Below are 19267 nucleotides of genomic sequence, written 5' to 3'. Positions count from 1 at the left end.
ATCCATCCCGTGGGAGTAGAGAGAAAAGCCCAAGTTCATGGACTTTTGTGGGGGAAAAACTCATTGTCAAGAAGAGAGATCCAGAGGACTCTGAGTGCGTGAACTCCGGACTGAAGGGATGGGCCCAGGAGCAGTGTGCCTGCCATCGAGGGAGGTCTGTGGACAGTGACAGCCGGCTGGGGACAGGCCAGCACCATCAATCCTTCTGTGAGGAGACCCCCCCCAGGCATCCTGGCTGCCCCCATGGGCCATTGCTCGAGAGAGGGCTGGGTCTCCCGATGGGAGAACTTGGGTCCGGATGCCTCTGAGTCCTTCCACGAGCTCCACGAACCACCTCAATACACTGCAGGAACACGCCTTCCTCTCAGGGCCCCTGGTTGCTCAGAAGCACACCCCTCTCCTTCGAGTAACCAGGACAGGTTCTACAAGCCCAGTCACTGCCACGTGCCCACCTGTACGTCGCAAAGCCCCTTGGGAAATTCAGGTTTACTCCAAGTCCCCTGGGTCCAGTCACCTTGACAAGCAGATTTGGTCATTTTGTCTATAAAATGAGGTGTGACTTACATTTTGGATCCTTTATTTTAATTCTACTTATGCTCCATTACTTAAGATCTTTATTTCAAATTGTTTCTATCAAACTAGCAAGGTTCATTATTTGTCATTTTTTCCCCCTGCCACAATGCACAGAACTTAATTTTGGAATAAAGTGAGAAGTAAAACAGTTGTTCTTATGGACCTGTAACCTACCTGTGGTTTTTCTTTGCCCGCATTAAAGTGCATGACATTGACCCTGGGGTTGAAATTAAGGTCACTCCAGGGTGTTCCTGGGGCTGGCGTCTCTCTGCTGGGCTGACAGTGGGTGCTGAGTCCCTCACAGAGGGCCACTGGGTTGTGAGGAAGCGCTGAGATGTTCAGAAGCACTGGATCCCCAACCCACCGCTAGCTCATGGACGACCTGGGGCCGGTTGCCAATGCGTTTTGGTCTCATTTTTTTTTACATATCATCTGGTTTGGAGATTGGCTTGTAAGGTTACATCTCCCCAACTCCAACATCCTGCCTTTATTTTTCCAAAGCCCACAAAGTAAGTCCTCCTCTTCCACCCCCCTGCTCAGATTTCTGTATCCTCTGAGATCTGCGTCCCAAGAGGCTTTGCAGGTGGAGAGAGGTTTATTTCTCTTGCATTCTGCCAATAAATAATAGTTTCATGTAGCTTTCCATCTGACATCGATCATGTAACACTACAGTGTCAATTACAGATGGAAAACCATCTGTGAATAACTTCTGAAGCACTGACCATTCAGACAGTCCTTGCACTCCCACCACACAAGGGAGCTTCATCAATTAGCCCAGGACTCAGTGTAACGGATGCTCGTGGCTGCCCTCGTATGTCACATGGTCTGCCGGGTCCTATGACGACATGGGGGGCATCATAACAAAGCTGAAGGCCCCTGGGCTTCCTGGAGATCTCTCTCCACTCGAATGAATGTGGAACCTCCTATCCACCCAAGAAAACACTGCCAGGAAAGCTTTCACCGAGGTGTTTTCTCTCGAGGCTCAAAGACATAAAACAGGCTCTCTCGGGTGTATGTGTTACTACTCCCTCTTTACAGGCAGGGAAAATAAGGCTCTGCAAAGGAGATTTTATTGCTTCTAAAGATTGTAAGGCAAATTACTGTGAGGATGATTTAAGTTTGCAGGAAATGAAGGGTGAAGAATAATGAGTTTAATCAATACCTGGGGAGTGTTTCTGTGCTATTTTGGAGTGGATATACAGGCCGAAGGGGAGAGTTTGAAATGCCTACGGTGATGTGAATTGATTGATAAAAAATGAAAGTATCATATGCTCTCTCGTGCCCTCTGGTGGCGAGAGCATATATGGACTCATATATGGACTTTAATGAACAAAATACACTGACGAAAAAACCCAGAGGCATGGATACATGGAACAGACTGACAGATCTCAGAGGGGAGGTGGGGGCTGGAAGAGATTAAACAAAGAACAAATATGCATGTGTGCATAGCCTGTGGACACAGACAACAATGTGGCGAAGGCCGGGGGTGGGGGGAGGGCTTGGTGGAGGACAGAAAAAGGGAGAATACGGAGGACATCTGTAACAGTGTCAATAATAAAACAAAAAATTTTCAAGCCCATTTAAGACATAAAAAATGGCTCCCACTGTGGCTCCCATCTGTCCCTGGGAGAAAGAGATCAGGAAGTACCTACAGTCCTCATAAAGTAGCCCTTGGCTTCCAAGAAACTCCAGAGCTATGGGACTGGGCCTTTGTCTTCTGTTGCCCTTGCGTGGTGCCCAGAGAGTTTCAGCCAGTGCAGCTGGTGCTGGCCAGGTGCAGGCAGCCTCGGGTCTGGGAGCCGGCAGCCAGGAAGCCTAGAAGTAAAGTATTGACACTGTACTTCTCCCAGGGTCATTATTAACTTATTCCTTGATCTTTCCCAATCCAAAGAATCCCAAAGCAAACCCTTTACAGCATTTCCTCATTTAATCCTCCAGCAGGTGTAAGTCAAGAAACTATTGTCATCTTGATTTTACAAAAGAGGAAATGGAGGCTCAGAGAGGTTAGGTAAGTTGTCCAAGGTCACACAGACATGCATGCATATCCTCTGCTGAATCAACAAAAGCTCTGGCATTAACTGTGCGATGTTGGGCAGGCCAGTGCCTCTCCTTAGATCTTGGTTTGTCATCTGTAGAACCAGGAGGATGGACTACAAGGTCTCCATGGCCCTGCTCAATATTCTTGGGCTTCTTTCTTGATCTGCCATGATCTTATTGTACCAGCGTCCACAGGTTCTTCTGTTCGCCACCAGAGGGCGCTCTGCCTCAAAGTAGGTGGCACTCAGGACTTCGGCGTTCCCCTAACTAGTCACCACCCTAACGGATAAAATTTCATTCTAGAGAAAAAACAGTGTGGGTCCAAATCCTCCCATTATCTCAAACCTACCGAGACTACCTCCTCTGTGAAGGCTTCCTGGCCTCTCTGCCCACAGGGCTTTCTCTTGTTTCTAAGCCTGTAATGCCCATCTCCCCCTCCAGGTCGCAGCCCGCTTACCATTGTGCTGACCAGCCCTTTGTCACTGGCATTGTCTTTCCAGACCCCTCGGAGAGAGGCTGAGCTGACGAAGGAAAGATCTGGATTTAAGGCAACAAACCCTGACCCCCTGGTTCCATGGCTTCTGCCTGGGAATGTCTGATCTGATGAAGCCTGCTTCTCCCTTGAGATAAATGTCAAACTCTTTATTCTTTCATTCTGTATTTGTGTTTAAAAGTATTTGGTATTTGAGTGAACAAAGAAGACTCCACCACCTCGTGTCATCCTATCTTTATTGGAAGTGTCCAGGATTTCAGCTACACTGGTCACAGCGGGCTTTGATGAGCTTCCACCAATTACAACACTGTTTCTATGGTAAAATGCATTGTGGATTCCAAGCAGCGGTGTACAAATGGCCTACGAGAGCATCACCCATTACCAGGGGTTCCTTATCAGGTTTCCAGAACTATTTCTAGAAGCATCGTCCATTTCAGGAAGACTTACAGACTCCCCAAGTCTCTTCGAGCATCTTCCACTGCAATATGAAGCATATTTATTCACCCTGAAAAAGGTTTTAAATGTTGACAGATTTTTCTAGGCATTTCTTTCCCACGGGTCAATGTAATCCAATCCCAGATGCGCAAAAATGTCTTCTTCACTCTCTGCTTCGAGAAATACCCTCTGAAATTATAACAAGGAACATGTGTGTTCAGATAGTTCTGTTAAGCATCTCGAGGCTAACACAGTGCACATTTTACTTGTAAAACTGTCTTGTCAAAATGATTATTGCCACAACATAACTCCCTACTTCTGAAAATTAAAAGTAATTTAACTGACTTCTGCAATTTTTATGTTTTCCCACCCCAAAATATGACACTTAATAAATTAAAGTAAAATGATGACAGCTGCCCATATTCAGCTAAAGCACTTGGTATCTTTCCTACAGATCTGTAGTTCTTAACCACAGTTGCTCATTAGAAACACGTGAAGAAGTTTTTAAAAAATATACTGGAGCTTGAGCTACACCCCGGTCTAATGAAGTCAGACTCTCAGGAGAGTTCTCGTCATGAATCTGTTGGAAAGCTCCAGTTAATTCTAATGTGCCACCCAAATTAATTGCTGCTGCTACAGCTAATGACGAGTGGCAAGATCTGGGTACTCGTACGTGCTGGGTTCTCTTCCTGACCTCCCACACCTGCCTTCACCCGCACCAGGCTCCCACCCCATGATCTCTTTAAGACCGAACACCAACGCTCCTCCACCCCTCAGTGCTGGGTACAACTAGATAATGTTGAACGTCAATGTGTAAGTTTTCCTAAATCGGGTTACGTGACTCTGTCCCCACACACACATTCCACATCCCGCCACCATCCACGGCCCTCTCTTCTGACAAGAGCACCTTGGTTTTTCTTTGGGAACCCTGACACCCCCACTCTCAGTCCCTGAGGGTCAGGGCGGGCTGATCTTGTCTCTACAAAGGGGCACACGGCCCAAGCCTGGCCAATCGGAGCCACAGTAACGGGTTCAGCATGGGCACATGGCCCAGGTTTGGCTAGTGAGCATCAACTGGGCTCTTGCTGGAACTACACAGAAAGAGGCTCCTCTTTGTTGGGGGAGCAGAACAGATGGGACTGCTGGGAAAACCCTGCGTAAGGGTGAAACCAACCTGGAGGGAAACCTGCCTGCGTGCCTGGCTGCAGCCGCACCTGAAGTCAATATTACCCAGATGCTGCAGTATATAAACCAAATTACTCTTTTGTGCCTGTGCCATTTTCCACTGGGTTTCTGACACTTGTCACTGAGACAGCTCTATCTAAATACACCTTATTTAGACTATTGGTTCCCAGAGGGCAAAGACTATTACTTTTAGTTATTTCATGTCTCCTTTCCTCTCAGAGCTTAGTTTAGTATCCTTGGTCACTGAAAGAAGACTAGACAGGGCACTTGTGGATTTAACAGTTGAATGCTTAACTCTTCATGACTGATACAGTAATTTGTTGTTTTTCTGAGGCATGAATTTGAACTGTGAGCACTTCAAGGCTTAGCAGGCCAAACGAGTCACACGGCTGGTGAGTGAGCCTCGCTGACGGCTCGGCGCCACCTCAGACCAGCTCTGTGGCTCCCCTCCTTGCAGTGACTCTCATTACTGACCAAAGTGGTCACTCCCAGTGCTACTGCCTGCTGCATCTGAGGAGTACTTGAGCGGGGCTTGTGACCCGACCCGGGGGAATCCGTGGTTTTCTTAGGAGTTACGCATTGCAAACACCAAGGATACACTAAGCTCAGTTAATGTTCACTGCTGGGCTGGTTCTGGGGACCCTGCGAGCTCATCATCTTTGAGCCCAATGCCCCTGAGCTCAATGCATTCTGGGCTGGGTGGGGGGGCTGCGCCCCCATCAGGACCTTCCCTGGGCTGTGATCTATGGGCACAGGACACTCCAGGCAAAGGAGACAGAAACTGGACGCTGACATCATCTCAGGAAAAGTGCTCCGGGAGCCAGCCTTGGGGGTGCGGATCAGAGGAGCCCAGGTCAGGGGGACATCCCTACCTTGGTCTTGTCATACAAAGCGTGGTTGTCGAGAATCATCTTCCGCTCGTGTGTGGCATAGCGCCGGAGGTCTCTCTCAAACTGCTGGAGAAGAGATCAATAAAATAGGTCACCATCGAGTCTATAGTGCCTTCAGTATTACATGTTTAGGGACATCTAACTCCCTAAACTGAAATGGCTATCTCTACACGAAACATTCCACAACATAAAATTAAACTTTGCTAAACATTCTCAAAGTATTTTTCTCACACACTTGCACTAGAGTGTGAGCTCTGTGAAAACAGGAACCCAGCTTGTTCTGCTTGTAACTATGTTCCTCTTCAGACACCCCCGGCACAGAGAAGATGTAGGGCAAATGTTTGTTGAATGAATAAAAGGACACCGTGAGGATTGTGCCAGAAAAATAGCTAGCCCAGAGTAAATGCTAGTTAAACAATTGCTGGGGTGTTTGTTTGTTTGTAATTTGGAATATCACTATTTCTAAAGAGGATAAGAAGGCAGGAGACCCAGATTCCAACCTGAGTTTTGTCCCTGTCTGACTGTACATCTCTGACAAATCACCAAGCCTCCCTGAATCCTGGCTGGCCAAACAGAACCACGGAAGAAGTGGATGAGTAAGGCCACTTCTGGCTCTGATGTCCTCTCACATGAGATGCTGTAAAGCTGATGACCTGAGCTACCTGTACCCAAGTAGCATCTCTTAAGACCAGGGGTGGACTCTGAAGCTTCAGGAAGCAAAACCTGAATCCTAAGCTAGAGGACAGGAAAGCCTTGGAACAGGAGGACAACCAATGAAATTCTCATTGAGGTTAATTTTCCTCAGAAGCATAAATCTAGAAATACTGCGTTTCCCATGGGACAATTGGGTGAAAGCACGGGATATTTGCGCCCCCTAGTGGCGGGGAACCTTTTTTTTTTTTTTGTATTATAGGAAAGCTGGCTGAAGCTAGAACTGCTTTTCTAGACCACCGCCTGGGTGTGTGAGAAGGCAGACTTTCCAAACAGAGGGGAAAGCAGAGGGGAAGCCCGCAGTGTGGAAAAACTGGGGTGAAGCAGATCCCCGGTGCCGTAGTTGCTGGTCTGTGAAAGTGGTGGGGTATTGCTTAGCACTGGGTGTCCTCCCCAACTCAGAATACTGGCTGCTCACTGTGTGAGGGGGAGTCTGGAGAGGGAGTGGATAATGGGGGTGGTGAGAGGCTGCCCTTGGCTTTCCAGGCCATGTGGCAAGAGCTATATCCCTGGACTCCTGTGCTTTAGCATGTCAGGAGCACTTTCCTATAGACCGTTAGCAATTATAATGATGGCTTTCCTTTGGAGAGCCATAGTATTTACTCAACGAACACTCGCTGAGCATTTATTATGAGCCAGGTGTGTTCTGGGGGCTTGGGATAATTCTGGCCCCAAAGTGAAGACACCTGACAGTGAACTCAAGGTCGAGGACGATTCACTTGGGTCCTGTCATTCATATCCCATAGAAAAACCACCAAGGGCTCATTTCTCTGAGGGCCAGCTGCTTTGGGGCCCTGGTGAAACAGCGTGGGGGGCACTTTGTTCAGAGGGTGGAGCACTTGCTAACGAGACCCAGCTCGTGGGTGCCATGTCTGTGACGGCATAATGACCGGAGCTGGGAGCTGCTGCTTGGCCAGCCTGTGCTGAGGGCTCCGCCAGCTTCATCTCACCAAACCCCTGGGAACCAGGCAGGTCATCGCCCTCACTTTCTGAGGGGAAAACTAAGACTTCAAGGCCATAGGGAACTTGTCCTAGATCACTGAGCTGCTAAGAGGCAATGCAGGGACTTGCGACCAGGACGGCCACACCTGTGCTCCTAACCACCATGCTGCTTTGTCTCCTTCAGTGGTTCTCACACTTCTGCTGCATCAGAATCACTTGGAGGACTTTTTCAAGCATGTAGTGCGGGGCTTTACCCGCAGAGTTTCTGATTCAGTAGGTCTGGGTTGGGTGGAGAAATTACACGTCTAACCTGTTCCCAGGTGAGGCTGATGCTGCTGGGCAAGGGAACCACACTTTGAGAACAACCGTTCTAAATTAATCTCTCTCTCTTGACTGTGGGCTGGTGGAATGCCCGATTTAGAGGTTTCTAGGCACTGCCCCCTCCTGTCACAGGGCCCCCGCTGCCATCGTCAGTCCCCTGGGCCGCCGTCCCTCGGATCCAGGTAGAGCTTACCCGGGAGCCGGTCCAGCCCAGCAGAGCGAAGGCTCGGCGCTCGTAGGGGCACATGACCAGGTCCACTCGGATGGCCTTCCAGGTCTTCCCTTCCTGCTGGCTGAACTCGCCACCGTCTACTCTCTGATGGTGCAGTTTTAAAATCAGAAAGCATTTTTGGAAATGATCTAAAGCATCCACCTTCCTGCTAGGTAACTTCAACTTTTCAAACGTCGAATCCATAAGGTCACAGTATAAAAGTAATCCCTGAAAACAAACAAAAACATCAGGAAGAGTCCCCAGTGCACAGGGTCCAAGATTTTACCCCAGCTTCTTAACGAATGTTCTTAACAAAAGGTTTTCAGATTCAAGCAGAACACGGGTGTGTTTTGTCCTTGAGTTTTGAGCCCACCTGGCCCCACTCTGAGAGGAGCCAAGGCGCGGGGGCACTGCCCTGTCTGTGCAGCAGAGGGAGGTGGCACTTAGAGAGGCCCGGCCAAGGCCACTTCATGGCAGAGCTGCAGAGAACCTACCCGCTACTTCTGATAGACATCCTCCAACAGAGCTGCCCCATGGAATTCCTTGTGGCACAGGGCAGATGGGGGGGTGAGGAATCATGCAATTAACTGCTGAATCTGAGTGGCAGCTAAAAGACCAAATAACCTCAGAATAATTCAATCATAGTTATTGGGGTTTGTAATTTATCGCATTCTTTAGTTCAGATGTTCTCAAATCTATCATCAGGTGCATCAGGCGAAAGTTTGTCACAGTAGTTTGCCGAGCCCTGTCCCCAGAGTGGGTCAGTGTGGGGAGGGGGTGGTGAGAATGTGCACTTCTAACAAATTCCCAGGTGGTGCGGACGATGCTGGTCCAAGGACCACACTTTGAGCATCACTGATTCAGTTCACTTCCTAATACTCGTAAACTGTCCACACCATCACTGCCTGGCAGTCACACCTGGGCTGGAAGCCCCTTAGCAGGCTTTGCTTTGAGTTTTGCCAGGTCTTTGGGGTGCATCCCTTGAATGACATGCCCCCATCTGCACGGCCAGCCAGTTCCATCTGCACAGGGCACGGTTGTCAACACCCACACAGGCCCAGAGGTCGCCTCCCGCCCTCTGTCTGGGGCATCTCTATTTTCTGCAGTCTTTCCTTCCTCGTTGCCTCCCCACCCCCTGTGCCCCATTCTCTTTAGGTAAAGTTCTCTCCTGTTTTGAAAACTCCCTTGATGGTTTGGCCTCCGGCTTCCCCATCAACACCCACAGGTGGACAGGAGTTCACATCAACCTGTTTTTATTTTTTTCCCTGCAGGAAACTGAGAGACTCCTGACAAGGAGGGAGGCATTTCCCGGTCCCTCACTAGCCCCGCCACCCCACCAGGGGACAGAGCAGCCTGCTCTCCGGGTAGATGACAGGGGCAGGAGAGATGTGCTCAGCTCTCAGCCTCCCCTCTCACAAAGACAGAGGCTCTGCCACCTGGCATTTGGCCTCAGGGTCCCCCACGGAGCAGGGAGGATGGCGAGGCTGGAGCTGGGGCCGATTTGAGGGTGAGGACCTGTCCACTCTGTGGTTTCAGTTCCCTCCAACCCGTTCTCATAAGAGTTGGCGCCCCCTATTCCAAGTCTAGTTGGTGTGTCAAAGTGAACACATCCTTTCCTCGAATGATTGGCAATATTGTGGATCTCGGCAGTTTCATGGCCTGGGGAAGTGGCTGTTGGGAACAGTTAGGGGCCCTGCACCAAGGGCCACTCACCGGTGTGAACCCAAACTACGCTCAGCCCTGTCTGCTTTGGGTTGAACTGCTGGTGGCCAGTGAGATTCGGGCGAATGGAGTCTTTGGGATGGAGACACCACCACCCCCCAATCAATATTTCCCAGCTCCTTTCCCCCTTCCTCCCACCCCTGGCCGAAGGGACTTCTACAAGGGTCGCATTTAGATTCGTCTGATGGGCGGCGCCAGCCAACACCCCCAGGCTGTTCACTATGCCCCACAGGTGTCCAAAACACGGGGTGTGTATTTGGGATGTTGTGCGAGAGGTGCCCCGGTGTGCCCGTGCGGGAGATAATTTTTATAATCTGGAAAGTGCAGTTTGGGGTAACAATAGCAGAACGAGGAGTGAGGTCAAGATGGGGGTTAAATGTGAAGAACCTGGGTGCAGACAGAGCTGCCCCATGACATCCCCTCCCTGAGGTCCTGTTTGTCAACGAGAGAGGGCGAGGGGCCGTGCCTGCTCTCTCCTGGGTCCCCTCACCTGGCACAGGGCCTGGCTCTCCGCAGAGTTCAGTAAGTGACTGTGCAGGACAGCTCGAGATGACAGCCACCAGGTATTAGCCATTTATCAAGCCCTGTGCCAAGTGCTTCATCTAATTCTCTGGGTTAATGCCCCCCATTAATGACACGAGAGAAGTTTGTTGTCCCTCTTCTATGGATGAGGAAAGACAAGCTTGGAAAAGGTAAATAAGGCATCTCAGGTCACAGAGCTCAATGCCACGTGCTCAGTGTCGGTCTCCATACATGCCTGTCCATTTCTTTGCTCAGGGACCAGCAGTGTGACTGCCTGGAAACTGAGGAAAGATCAATGGGAAAAAAGCTCCCTGTCACCATGTCCCCACCCCATCCCAGTCTTGTGCTGGGACAGTCTCAGAGCATGCGAGTGGTACCCATAAACCAAGGTCTTTCAGGAGTGCCCGGTGGAGGGCCAGGCAGCACCCTCTGCACCAGGCCTCGGCCGCAGGGTCCATGACTCGTGCTCTGTATCCATGAAAACCTTTCATCTCTCCTGCTTGAGCAGAGCAGAAGGGCCCGCCCAGGTGCAGTCGGTTCTTCCTCCTCCCGCCTTCCCCTGGCTTGGTCGGTTCCACTCACTCTCAGGGCCCCTGGCCACCTGGGTCCACTCTCCTGAGAGGGACTGACAAGGTTAGGGATGGACTCACAGGTGAAGTGGGATCTGGTTCCCAAGCTGGGTTTTCACTTCCGGTGCTCCTGGCCCCAAGGTTGGGTGTTTCTAAGTCTTGTTTTCACTTTATCTGAGGGCTTTTCGCTCTGGCACAGCAGGGAGCTTGGTCCACTCCCAGCAAAGGCTAGACCACTCGTGGGTGGAGCTGTGCCCCGGCCTCCTCCGGGCCCCTGGACAGGGCTCTCTAGTCTCTTTGGCAAGTAGAGCTCCCACTGGAGTCTGGCAGGAGTCAGGGCCCCCATAGGTGGCTCTGGCCGGAGGGTCATCCTTAGCTTCCTCCAGTGAGCTACAGGCAGTCTGTGGCTACTCTGACTTCCTCTGTGGGTGGGAGCTCCTGAGCCGAGACTTCCCCTTGGGCCTGGCCCACCGTCACTAGCTTTCTTTTTTTACATCTCAGCACAAGGCCAAGGTGGTCATTGACCAGAACAGAGTTCTAAGAGCCAGCGACACCTCTTAGACTGATTTTATCCTGGCCTTATCAGTCCTGTCCAGCCCCAGCACTTGCTCTACTCTGGCTCACACCTCCCAGGTCTTCACTGAGCATGCTCTTCATTTTGTTTGAGGGTTGAATGCCTCTGCATGTTCAATACAGAGACATAGCCACCTCGGCTCCTTTGGTAATAGGACAAGTGTGTATAAACAAGATACATGTTCATAACATGGACTCTAGAACCCAAAGCGGGTGTGTCTCATTGCATGTCACGTGCCATTGTGTTGGCTGTTGCAAATAATTGAGAAGCGTTAGTCACTACATGACTGTGAGATAGTGAGCAAAATCCAGTGGCATCAGTGTAAAGCCTGAGTGCCCAAACACCCGCTCTTGATTTTTCTTCCTACCTTCCTTTCCCATAAGTTTATCACTTTAGGTAGAAGTCGTTCTTCTTCTTCTTCTGTGCATCCTGGGCTGGTGATTAAAAAATCTACGTCATGCCCAATCTTCTTGCCCCTGATTAAAAAAAAAACACAAGATAAAATGGAAATCTATTAGATTTTTTAGCTCTCAATTTTTAACCTTTGTTTTTATGCCTGTGTTGCAGGTTTGCAACCCAAAGTGCTCCTGACTTTTTTTTTTTAAACAAAATACCCTTGGTTGTACAACTCCACACCTTGCAAAATAAATTTAGGACACACACAAAAGTAAAAAGCAGACAGATACATGATCATGTGTGTGTGCATAAAAATAACAAAGAAGATGATTTCTTTTACACACTCACACATGCGCCCCACTCCCCAGTGTCCAGAGACAGGCATGGCGACAAGCAAACCAAGAACTGTGCTCACATAACATAAGATAGGCCTCTTGGAATTATGACTTGACTGAGGGCATTTTCTTAAATTGATCTTGTCTTTCCACTTTTCCTCTCACCTCAAACCCAGCTTGCCAGAGCAGCCAACAGCACCATGTAAGACAGCCAAAAGGGGAGTTAGGGGAGGGTGTGAGGGGGAAGGAGTCTCATTCTGAAAATGGAAGCTTCAGTATCCAACAACTGCACACATCTCTGTGGGGAGTTCATTCATTCATTCATTCATTCACTCACCCAACCAATGTTTTTGAGGGCCTACTTTGCGCCAGGTACCAGGCACTGGTTCTCACTGAACACTAAGCTCTAAAAACTTAGTGGGAAAAGCACGCATACAAACAAATTACTTGGCAGCTATCCAAGCACAGAGGAAGGGTGCCTACACCAGCATGGGAAGGAGGGAGTCAAGGAGGGCTTTCTGGAGGAGATAGTATCTGAATGGAATCTTAAAGGATGAGAAAAAATCAGCCAGGTGATGATTTGAGGAAAGTCAGCACAAGCAGAAGGGTCCAGCTGAGGCAACAGACAGCTGTGTGTGCAGAGGTGATGAGCCATTGGGTCACTGGAATAAAACTTGAGGTGTAGGAACCAGGGCTGCAGGGAGAGGCCAAAGACCTTATGTGCCATGTTTAGAAGCCTGAATCTCTGAACGTAGGGAGCCACTGAAGGTGTTAGAGCAGAGGAGGCAGAAGCAACCTTTGTTTTTTACCTCCGGAACCCTCCTGTCATGGTGACAAAGGCATCAGGAAGAAACGCCCAGACGGCCTCTTTAACCAGCACGTTGACCGCCTCTGCTTCCGCCCTGGTGACACAGCTGACAAGGTCTTCATAATAGAGGAACCCTTAGAGGCCAGCGGACAGGTCAATGGAGAGAGCAACACATCTCGTGTGAAGCGACCAGCCCTCAGCCCCCACATGTGGCCCACATGGCTACAGACAGTAGCGCCAGCCTGTTCTGCAGACACCAGATACTTCTGTTCCCTTGGTGGTAAAGTTTCCCAGTAACGATGGCTCTTTGCTTCCTGACTGAGAGGCTCACTACTTCCTAACTAAGAAGGAGACCATATTGCAAATCTCTGTAGAAACTAAGCGGTTCAAATCTGACTTCCCATATGAAGAACCAGTCCTCTTGGTCAAGAAGCTGCACCCTATTGCTTAAAGAAGACAATACACAAAGATTTGGGGTGGGAAGGCTCAGGGTTGGAAGGTGATAGACGAATTAAAAAGTTCAAGTCAAGAAGAGGAAGAGGGCAGATTTGCATCTGAGGTGCAAAATGTCTTTGGTGGTTTGGCTTGTTGCTTCTTTGTCTGACCACCATGAGTAAATGAAAGCTCAGACAGGATTATTATGATGAAGAGTTGTTATAATGACTTGATTACTCCCCAGACCCATGGAGGGCAGCATGGAGTGAAGGAGGAAAGGAGATGGGAACCTGATGTCCAGGATTTGGAATGAAGGATTGGAGGAGAGGAGAGGAGAGGGGCAGGGGAGATGATCCGGAGGGACGACTACTTATCCTTCAATACAGGCCTGGCCGTCTTATCTAGAATCCCCATGATAAGGATTCCCACAACGGAGTCATTCAGACTCTGCCTGGATGTTTCTAATAATGGGAGGCTCTGATATCTCCAGAGCAGCCCATTTCTTAACTGTAAAGTCTGTTTAGAAAGTTCTTTTCCCCCCAGTTATTACACTGAGAAATAATCGACAAATAAAAATTGCAAATATTTAAGGTTTCCAGTGTGATGTTTTGATATACATATATTGTGAAGTGATTACCACAATCAAGCCAATTAGCATACAATGGAATATTATATAGCCTTTAAAAGAAGGAAATCTTGCCTTTCACAACAACATGGATGAACTGGGGGACAGTAGGTTAAGTGAAATAAATCGCACAGAAAGACAAATATTGCATAATCTCACTTGTATGTGGAACTGGAGAAGTCTAATTCCTAGAAGTAGAGTGTAGGGGCTGGGGGTTGGGGAAAATGGAGAGATGTTTGTCACAGGTATCGATGACCCACGGACGTGGACAACAGGGTGGGGATGGACCGTGGGGGTAGGAGTGTGGGTGAATGGAAGAGGGCAAAGGGAGAAAGCTGGGACAACTGTAATAGAATAAACAAGGATAAAAGAAAAAAGAAAACATCAAGTAGGTTGAGGTATGAGGAAACAATTCTATTCTTGTTCTAACTGGCCTGGGAACTTAAACTTTTGAATTTTCTAGTCCTGCATCAATGCCTGGATATACCAGTGCTTCAGATAACTCTCTCATACGCCCTGAAGGACTTAAGGAAGAACATTCATGTATCCAGACCACGGGTCATCTAGAAGATCACCATTCTGGACCAGGCTAACATTGCAGGACTAATTCTTCTCGGGAAAGTATTTCTCGCTTATAAAAAACCCTCAGCTTTTCTTTCCTCTTTAAGGAACTATGGGCATTGCCTTGTTGTATTCCCAGTTTGCAAGCCCTAAGACCCTTAAACAAATCTTTACCATTTATTTCTAAAAAAGAAAGAGAGAGAGACAGATGTTTGTCAGAGGGCAAAAACTTTCAGATACGCAGGATGATGAGTTCAGGAGGTCTACCAGACAGCATGGTGTTAGCTATAGTTAACAATACTGTGTGGTATACTTCAAATTTGCTAAGAGAATAGGTCTTAATTTTTCTCAACTCCCTTCAAAAAAGTGTGGGGGGACATCCAAAGTTCCTGCTTCTTAAGAAGAGCTTAAGTCTACTTCCTCACAGTCCCACCCATTACTGGTTCTCTGGAAAGACATGGAGCAAATCTATTTGTCCTTACTTCTCACCTCCAGGATTATGAGGAGGTGAAGGCTGGGAAGTCATTTGGTTTAAACATCATGGTCACAAAATTCTCAAAACCAAACATCACACATTGTCTCTAGATGACGACGGTTACATAAATGTGTCCGCGGGACCCAGAGAGGATGATGTTCACACTGACGCATCTATTAGCTGTGACTAACACCCAACCACACTGCTGGTGAGATACTCTGTGTTTTTATATCAGTCCTAAAACTTTCTCTCATTTAAAAAAATTTTAGCCACATTTTTTATTGCAATATGCACATTTTTGTGCATTGGGAGTTTGATCTAAAAAACAATGCTTCAGGGAAGTTGCAGCTCAGTGGGTCCAAAGTTTCACTCATATAAGACAAATATCTTCTAGAGCTCTGCTGTATATCATTGTGTCTTTTGTTAATAATACCCTGTTGTGCACTTAAAAATTGGTTAAGGAATATGATGTGGACCACAGGCTTAACTGCAAAATTCTATGACCCACATCACGTTCATCAAGGCTTCTGAAGGAAAACAGGGGATTTCTTTGTGATGTTGAGGGTGAGCAAGTATCTCTGACACAGTGAAAAAAAAACACTAACTATGATGAACAGATTGATAATTTGGATTTTATTCAACATGAGAACTTATGTTTATCAAAGGACATTATTAAGTCAGTGAACAAGCAATCTTCAGACCCTGAGAAGATATTTGCATTTCATATATCTGGCCAAGGACTTACATCCAGGACATTAGCTAACTCCTACACATTAACAAGTAAAAGACTAAACAACCCACTTTAAAAAGGTAAAATGACTTCAACAGGCACCTCCTGAAAGAGCAATTGGCCAAAAGCACTTGAAAATGTCATCAGAGAAATGCAAACTAACACTGCAATAAGATGACACTACTCGCCACCAGGACAGTCAAAACAGAAAAAGTTGACAACAGCAAGTGTAGGTGAGGATGTGGAACAACTGAAAATCTCAGACAGTGCTAGTGGGAGTGTCGAGTGGTTCAACCACCTTGGAAAACTTTTGGGAAGTATCCACTGGAGCTAAATAACTAACTATGCTCTGACCCAGCAATTTCAAAACTCGGTCTATACACAAGAGGAATTAGGACACATCTCCACAGGTATAAGAATGTTCATAGCATATTTTTTTATAATAACCAAAAACTAGAAAAAACCCAAATGTGCACAAATAGGAAATGGGTAAATAAGTTATGATACTAATGGAGAAAAATCACTTAAGAGGGTGGATCTCATGTTAAGTGCTCTTATCACAATAAAAAATCAATTTAATAAAATTAAATATATAATTTGTTCATGTGAAAAAATTTTAAAAAGTGATGTTCCATTAACCTTTTTATTGATACAAAATTTTTTATCATGGCTGACATTCAAACTGCAGCTCACTTGGTAACCATAAAACTGGGCTTATTCAGGATGTACATAAGCCAAAAGTCATGACTTACAACAGCTTCTTTAAGGACATGTGCAGATATCAGGAATGGAATTGGAGAAACTATGAGTGTAATAATTTGTTGACATCAGGAGAGCAACTTCAGTGGCTTTCTTGTTTTCCTTTTTGGTATGGTCGGGGAGGTTAACTCATTATTAGAAGCAACACACTGAGTAAGGTTATATGTGTGCCATTATATTTCAGATTTTGATTGTTCAAGGCCAATGTGGCACGTGATTCCTCAAGCCTCAGGGGACTAAAACCAAGTCCAACTATAAAAAAACTGAATCAGGTTTTCCATTGGACCCATGGATCACACTTTCAGCATGTTCAATTAGCTTATTTAGCTTACCTTTGCAGTACTCTAAACTATTCCCATTGACAATTCCATTTATTGTTGTGCTGCTAAAGGAATATATATGAACAGAAGCTTTGAGCTGTAAGCATGATAGAAAAGTATTCTTAGAGTTCTGCATAAAACAAGAGTGTTAAATAGGCTGCTGGTGATCACTGGCTAATTAAGTGAATGAGAGCTGCTTTATTCACCAAGCTGGAAGAGCTGGGTAGGGAGGAAAAATTCCAGCTTGCAAAGCTGCTGAGTTAGAAACTTAGATCCTGAAAACCTTCGGGGTCATTTAATAGGGTTTTTATTTAAGTCAGACTCTACACTGCCACCCCAGAATTTCTGTGTGTCGAGAGTCCTCACTATCATTCCAAGCCACCTATTACTTATGTTTAATACTCATGTAAATTTCTTTTTAATGGCATCTCTAAGGCTGGTTGGGGTACATCACTCTTATTAAATGTGTACTTTCAGCAGCTCAGAATATAAGTAGTGGGTCTTCCCCCCCTTACACTCTTTTATTTCCTATGTGGCATCTTATTAAGCTTTCTAGCAGTCCCTCAGAGGTTAGCAGCTCAATGAGAGATGAGTAGGGTCACCTACAGCAGTGCTGGTGCGAACCACCAGGGTTTGACTTGTTTCCTCTCCTGCTGCTTGTTTCATTCCATCCCTGAAACAGAAGACGGCTATTCTCTTTTATTTCTAGTCTCCTCTTGTAGAAGATCCCCTTATCTTCATATCATTAAAAATGTTGATCATTTCATCATTCTTTGTAACTTAGGAGCCACGGGGCTCACAACTGTGGATGTGATGCCCTTTCAAATCAGTTAAATTTTATTTTTATTGCATGTTAAAAGTAAACATTTAAAACATACAATACTTTTTTTGATTGTGTATTGACATTCCTTCATTTAAAAAAAGTCTACTAGGACCTCCTAAAAGGAAGTGGCCTGGCCACTTTCAACCCCCAGGAGCTCCCACCAGGCTCTCGAGATGCCTGTGTCAGCACAGCCTCCTCACACCAGCGAGGCTGACTGGGTTGATCAGCCTGTGCCTGGATTTCCACTATTTCTTTTCTATGTTCTGGTGTTCCACAGGGTCTAAACCAGACTCATATCTGTGCCAGGCAACAACTCTACTTTCTTCAAATATTCGGTACTTGCCAACCCCCGTGTTGACTTTCTACCCTTAACTCCACACCATCACTTTCTACGCAACCAGAACCCAGAGGGTAGAAGGGTCAGCTCAGTAAGAACCAGGTCAACAGTGCAACCTGGTCTGACATCTGAACATAAAGGAATGACGACAACCACTACAAAGAGCGGATTTGCTCTGTGCCAGGCCAATCGCTAAGGACTCTGCCTGCATTACTTGATTTGTTTCCCATTGAAGTACCAATGTCCCTTCCCTTTTACAGATGAAATAAACTAGGCTCAAAGATGTTAACAAACTTACTCAAGAACACATAGCTGCAGAATGTTGAAGCCAGGGTTTGGATCCAGGGCTGTGTGATTCCAAAAGTGTTTGTTTTTAACCATAGCATGAAAAGAGGCCAAACAAGCAACTCAGCTTGCAGAGATTAAAGTTGAAATGCAACTGACTTAGGGCTCTACCAGGACCTGCCCAGCCCGTGGGAACCTCGGGAGGTTTTTAGGAGACACAATTTACCTGCTTTCTGCATTTGGGTGAATTTCAGGGTTTTGTCTGACCTTATTTTACTCAGGGTTCTGAAACCCATCCTGAACCATTTCTCAGATGTCTTCAAACCCACTCCAAACACAGAAGTAAAGAGCTAAAAAGGAAGGAAAGGCATACTTTCAGTTCTAAAATAACCATGACAATGAAGTGATACTTTTCAAGGCCAAAGGATTAAGAAAAAGTGTGAACAGATCTCTGACCCTTGTTTCTTCCTGAATAGGAGAGGTGGGTGGGTGATAGTAATTTTTTAGAGACATGTTCGTTTCAGGAGGGCCCTTTCCTGATGAATGAAACAGACATGAGGAGGCAGGTTCTGGCATCCGCATAGGACTTCCCTGTAATCTGCTCATGGGGTGGCCCGTGCTACCAGCATGAGACAACAGTCATCCTGTCGGGCACTCCCCTTGGCCAAGGGTCCCTTACACACACTTGTGCTTTGCATATTTAGCTTCACCATCTAAAGAGTGGTGTGCATGCAGGTTGTATAAATTCTCTACCATCATACAGCTGGTAAGTGGCAGAGCCCAGATTCAAACCTGATCTGTCTGCACTCAAAGCCCAGGGAACCTGCCCACAGCCACCTTCTAGGCCCGTGCACATGAGTGGCAGGCCCTGGAAGGCTAGGTAATTTGTGTCTCATCATAGCAGGGCAATAAGCTCCAGCTCCCATACTTATTTAGGCATCTGCTTCCTAGACCATTGCTATGGACTGAGTTAATAGCAATGAACCCCACCCCAATTCATATGCTGAAGTCCTACCTCCTAAGGTGATGGTATTTGGAGATGGGGCCCTGGGTAGGTAATTAGCTTTAGATGAGGTCATGAGGATGGAGCCAAAATGATAGGATTAGTGCCCTTATTAGCAGAGACACCAGAGAGCTGTTCTCTCTCTATGTCACATGAGGAGAACACATTGAGAAGGACTCCACCTGCCACC

At 47.1% G+C, this 19267-nt stretch overlaps 1 protein-coding gene across 2 annotated transcripts in view; it reads right to left on the bottom strand.

The window, feature by feature from the left end:
• Positions 1–3322: 3322 nt before the first annotated feature.
• Positions 3323–19267, bottom strand: part of DNTT (DNA nucleotidylexotransferase) — a 28506-nt gene continuing 12561 nt past the window's right edge. The window contains exons 6-11 of one of the 2 annotated variants that reach the window (XM_037138843.2): positions 18301–18424; positions 12726–12858; positions 11553–11661; positions 7781–8026; positions 5596–5679; positions 3323–3727 (exon numbers count right to left, since the gene is read on the bottom strand). In XM_037138843.2, coding sequence (XP_036994738.2) covers positions 3641–3727; positions 5596–5679; positions 7781–8026; positions 11553–11661; positions 12726–12858; positions 18301–18424 — 783 coding nt within the window. In that variant the 3' untranslated portion in view covers positions 3323–3640. The remainder of the gene's footprint in view (positions 3728–5595; positions 5680–7780; positions 8027–11552; positions 11662–12725; positions 12859–18300; positions 18425–19267) is intronic. The other variant, XM_037138844.2, reaches the window with a different exon arrangement.

The sequence above is a fragment of the Artibeus jamaicensis genome, unplaced genomic scaffold (genome assembly GCF_021234435.1).
Source record: "Artibeus jamaicensis isolate MK-2021 breed Jamaican fruit bat unplaced genomic scaffold, CSHL_Jam_final contig_252, whole genome shotgun sequence".
Classification (NCBI taxonomy): domain Eukaryota; kingdom Metazoa; phylum Chordata; class Mammalia; order Chiroptera; family Phyllostomidae; genus Artibeus; species Artibeus jamaicensis.
The sequence above is the reverse complement of the archived record's forward strand: the minus strand, read 5'-3'. Positions and strand labels throughout refer to the sequence as shown.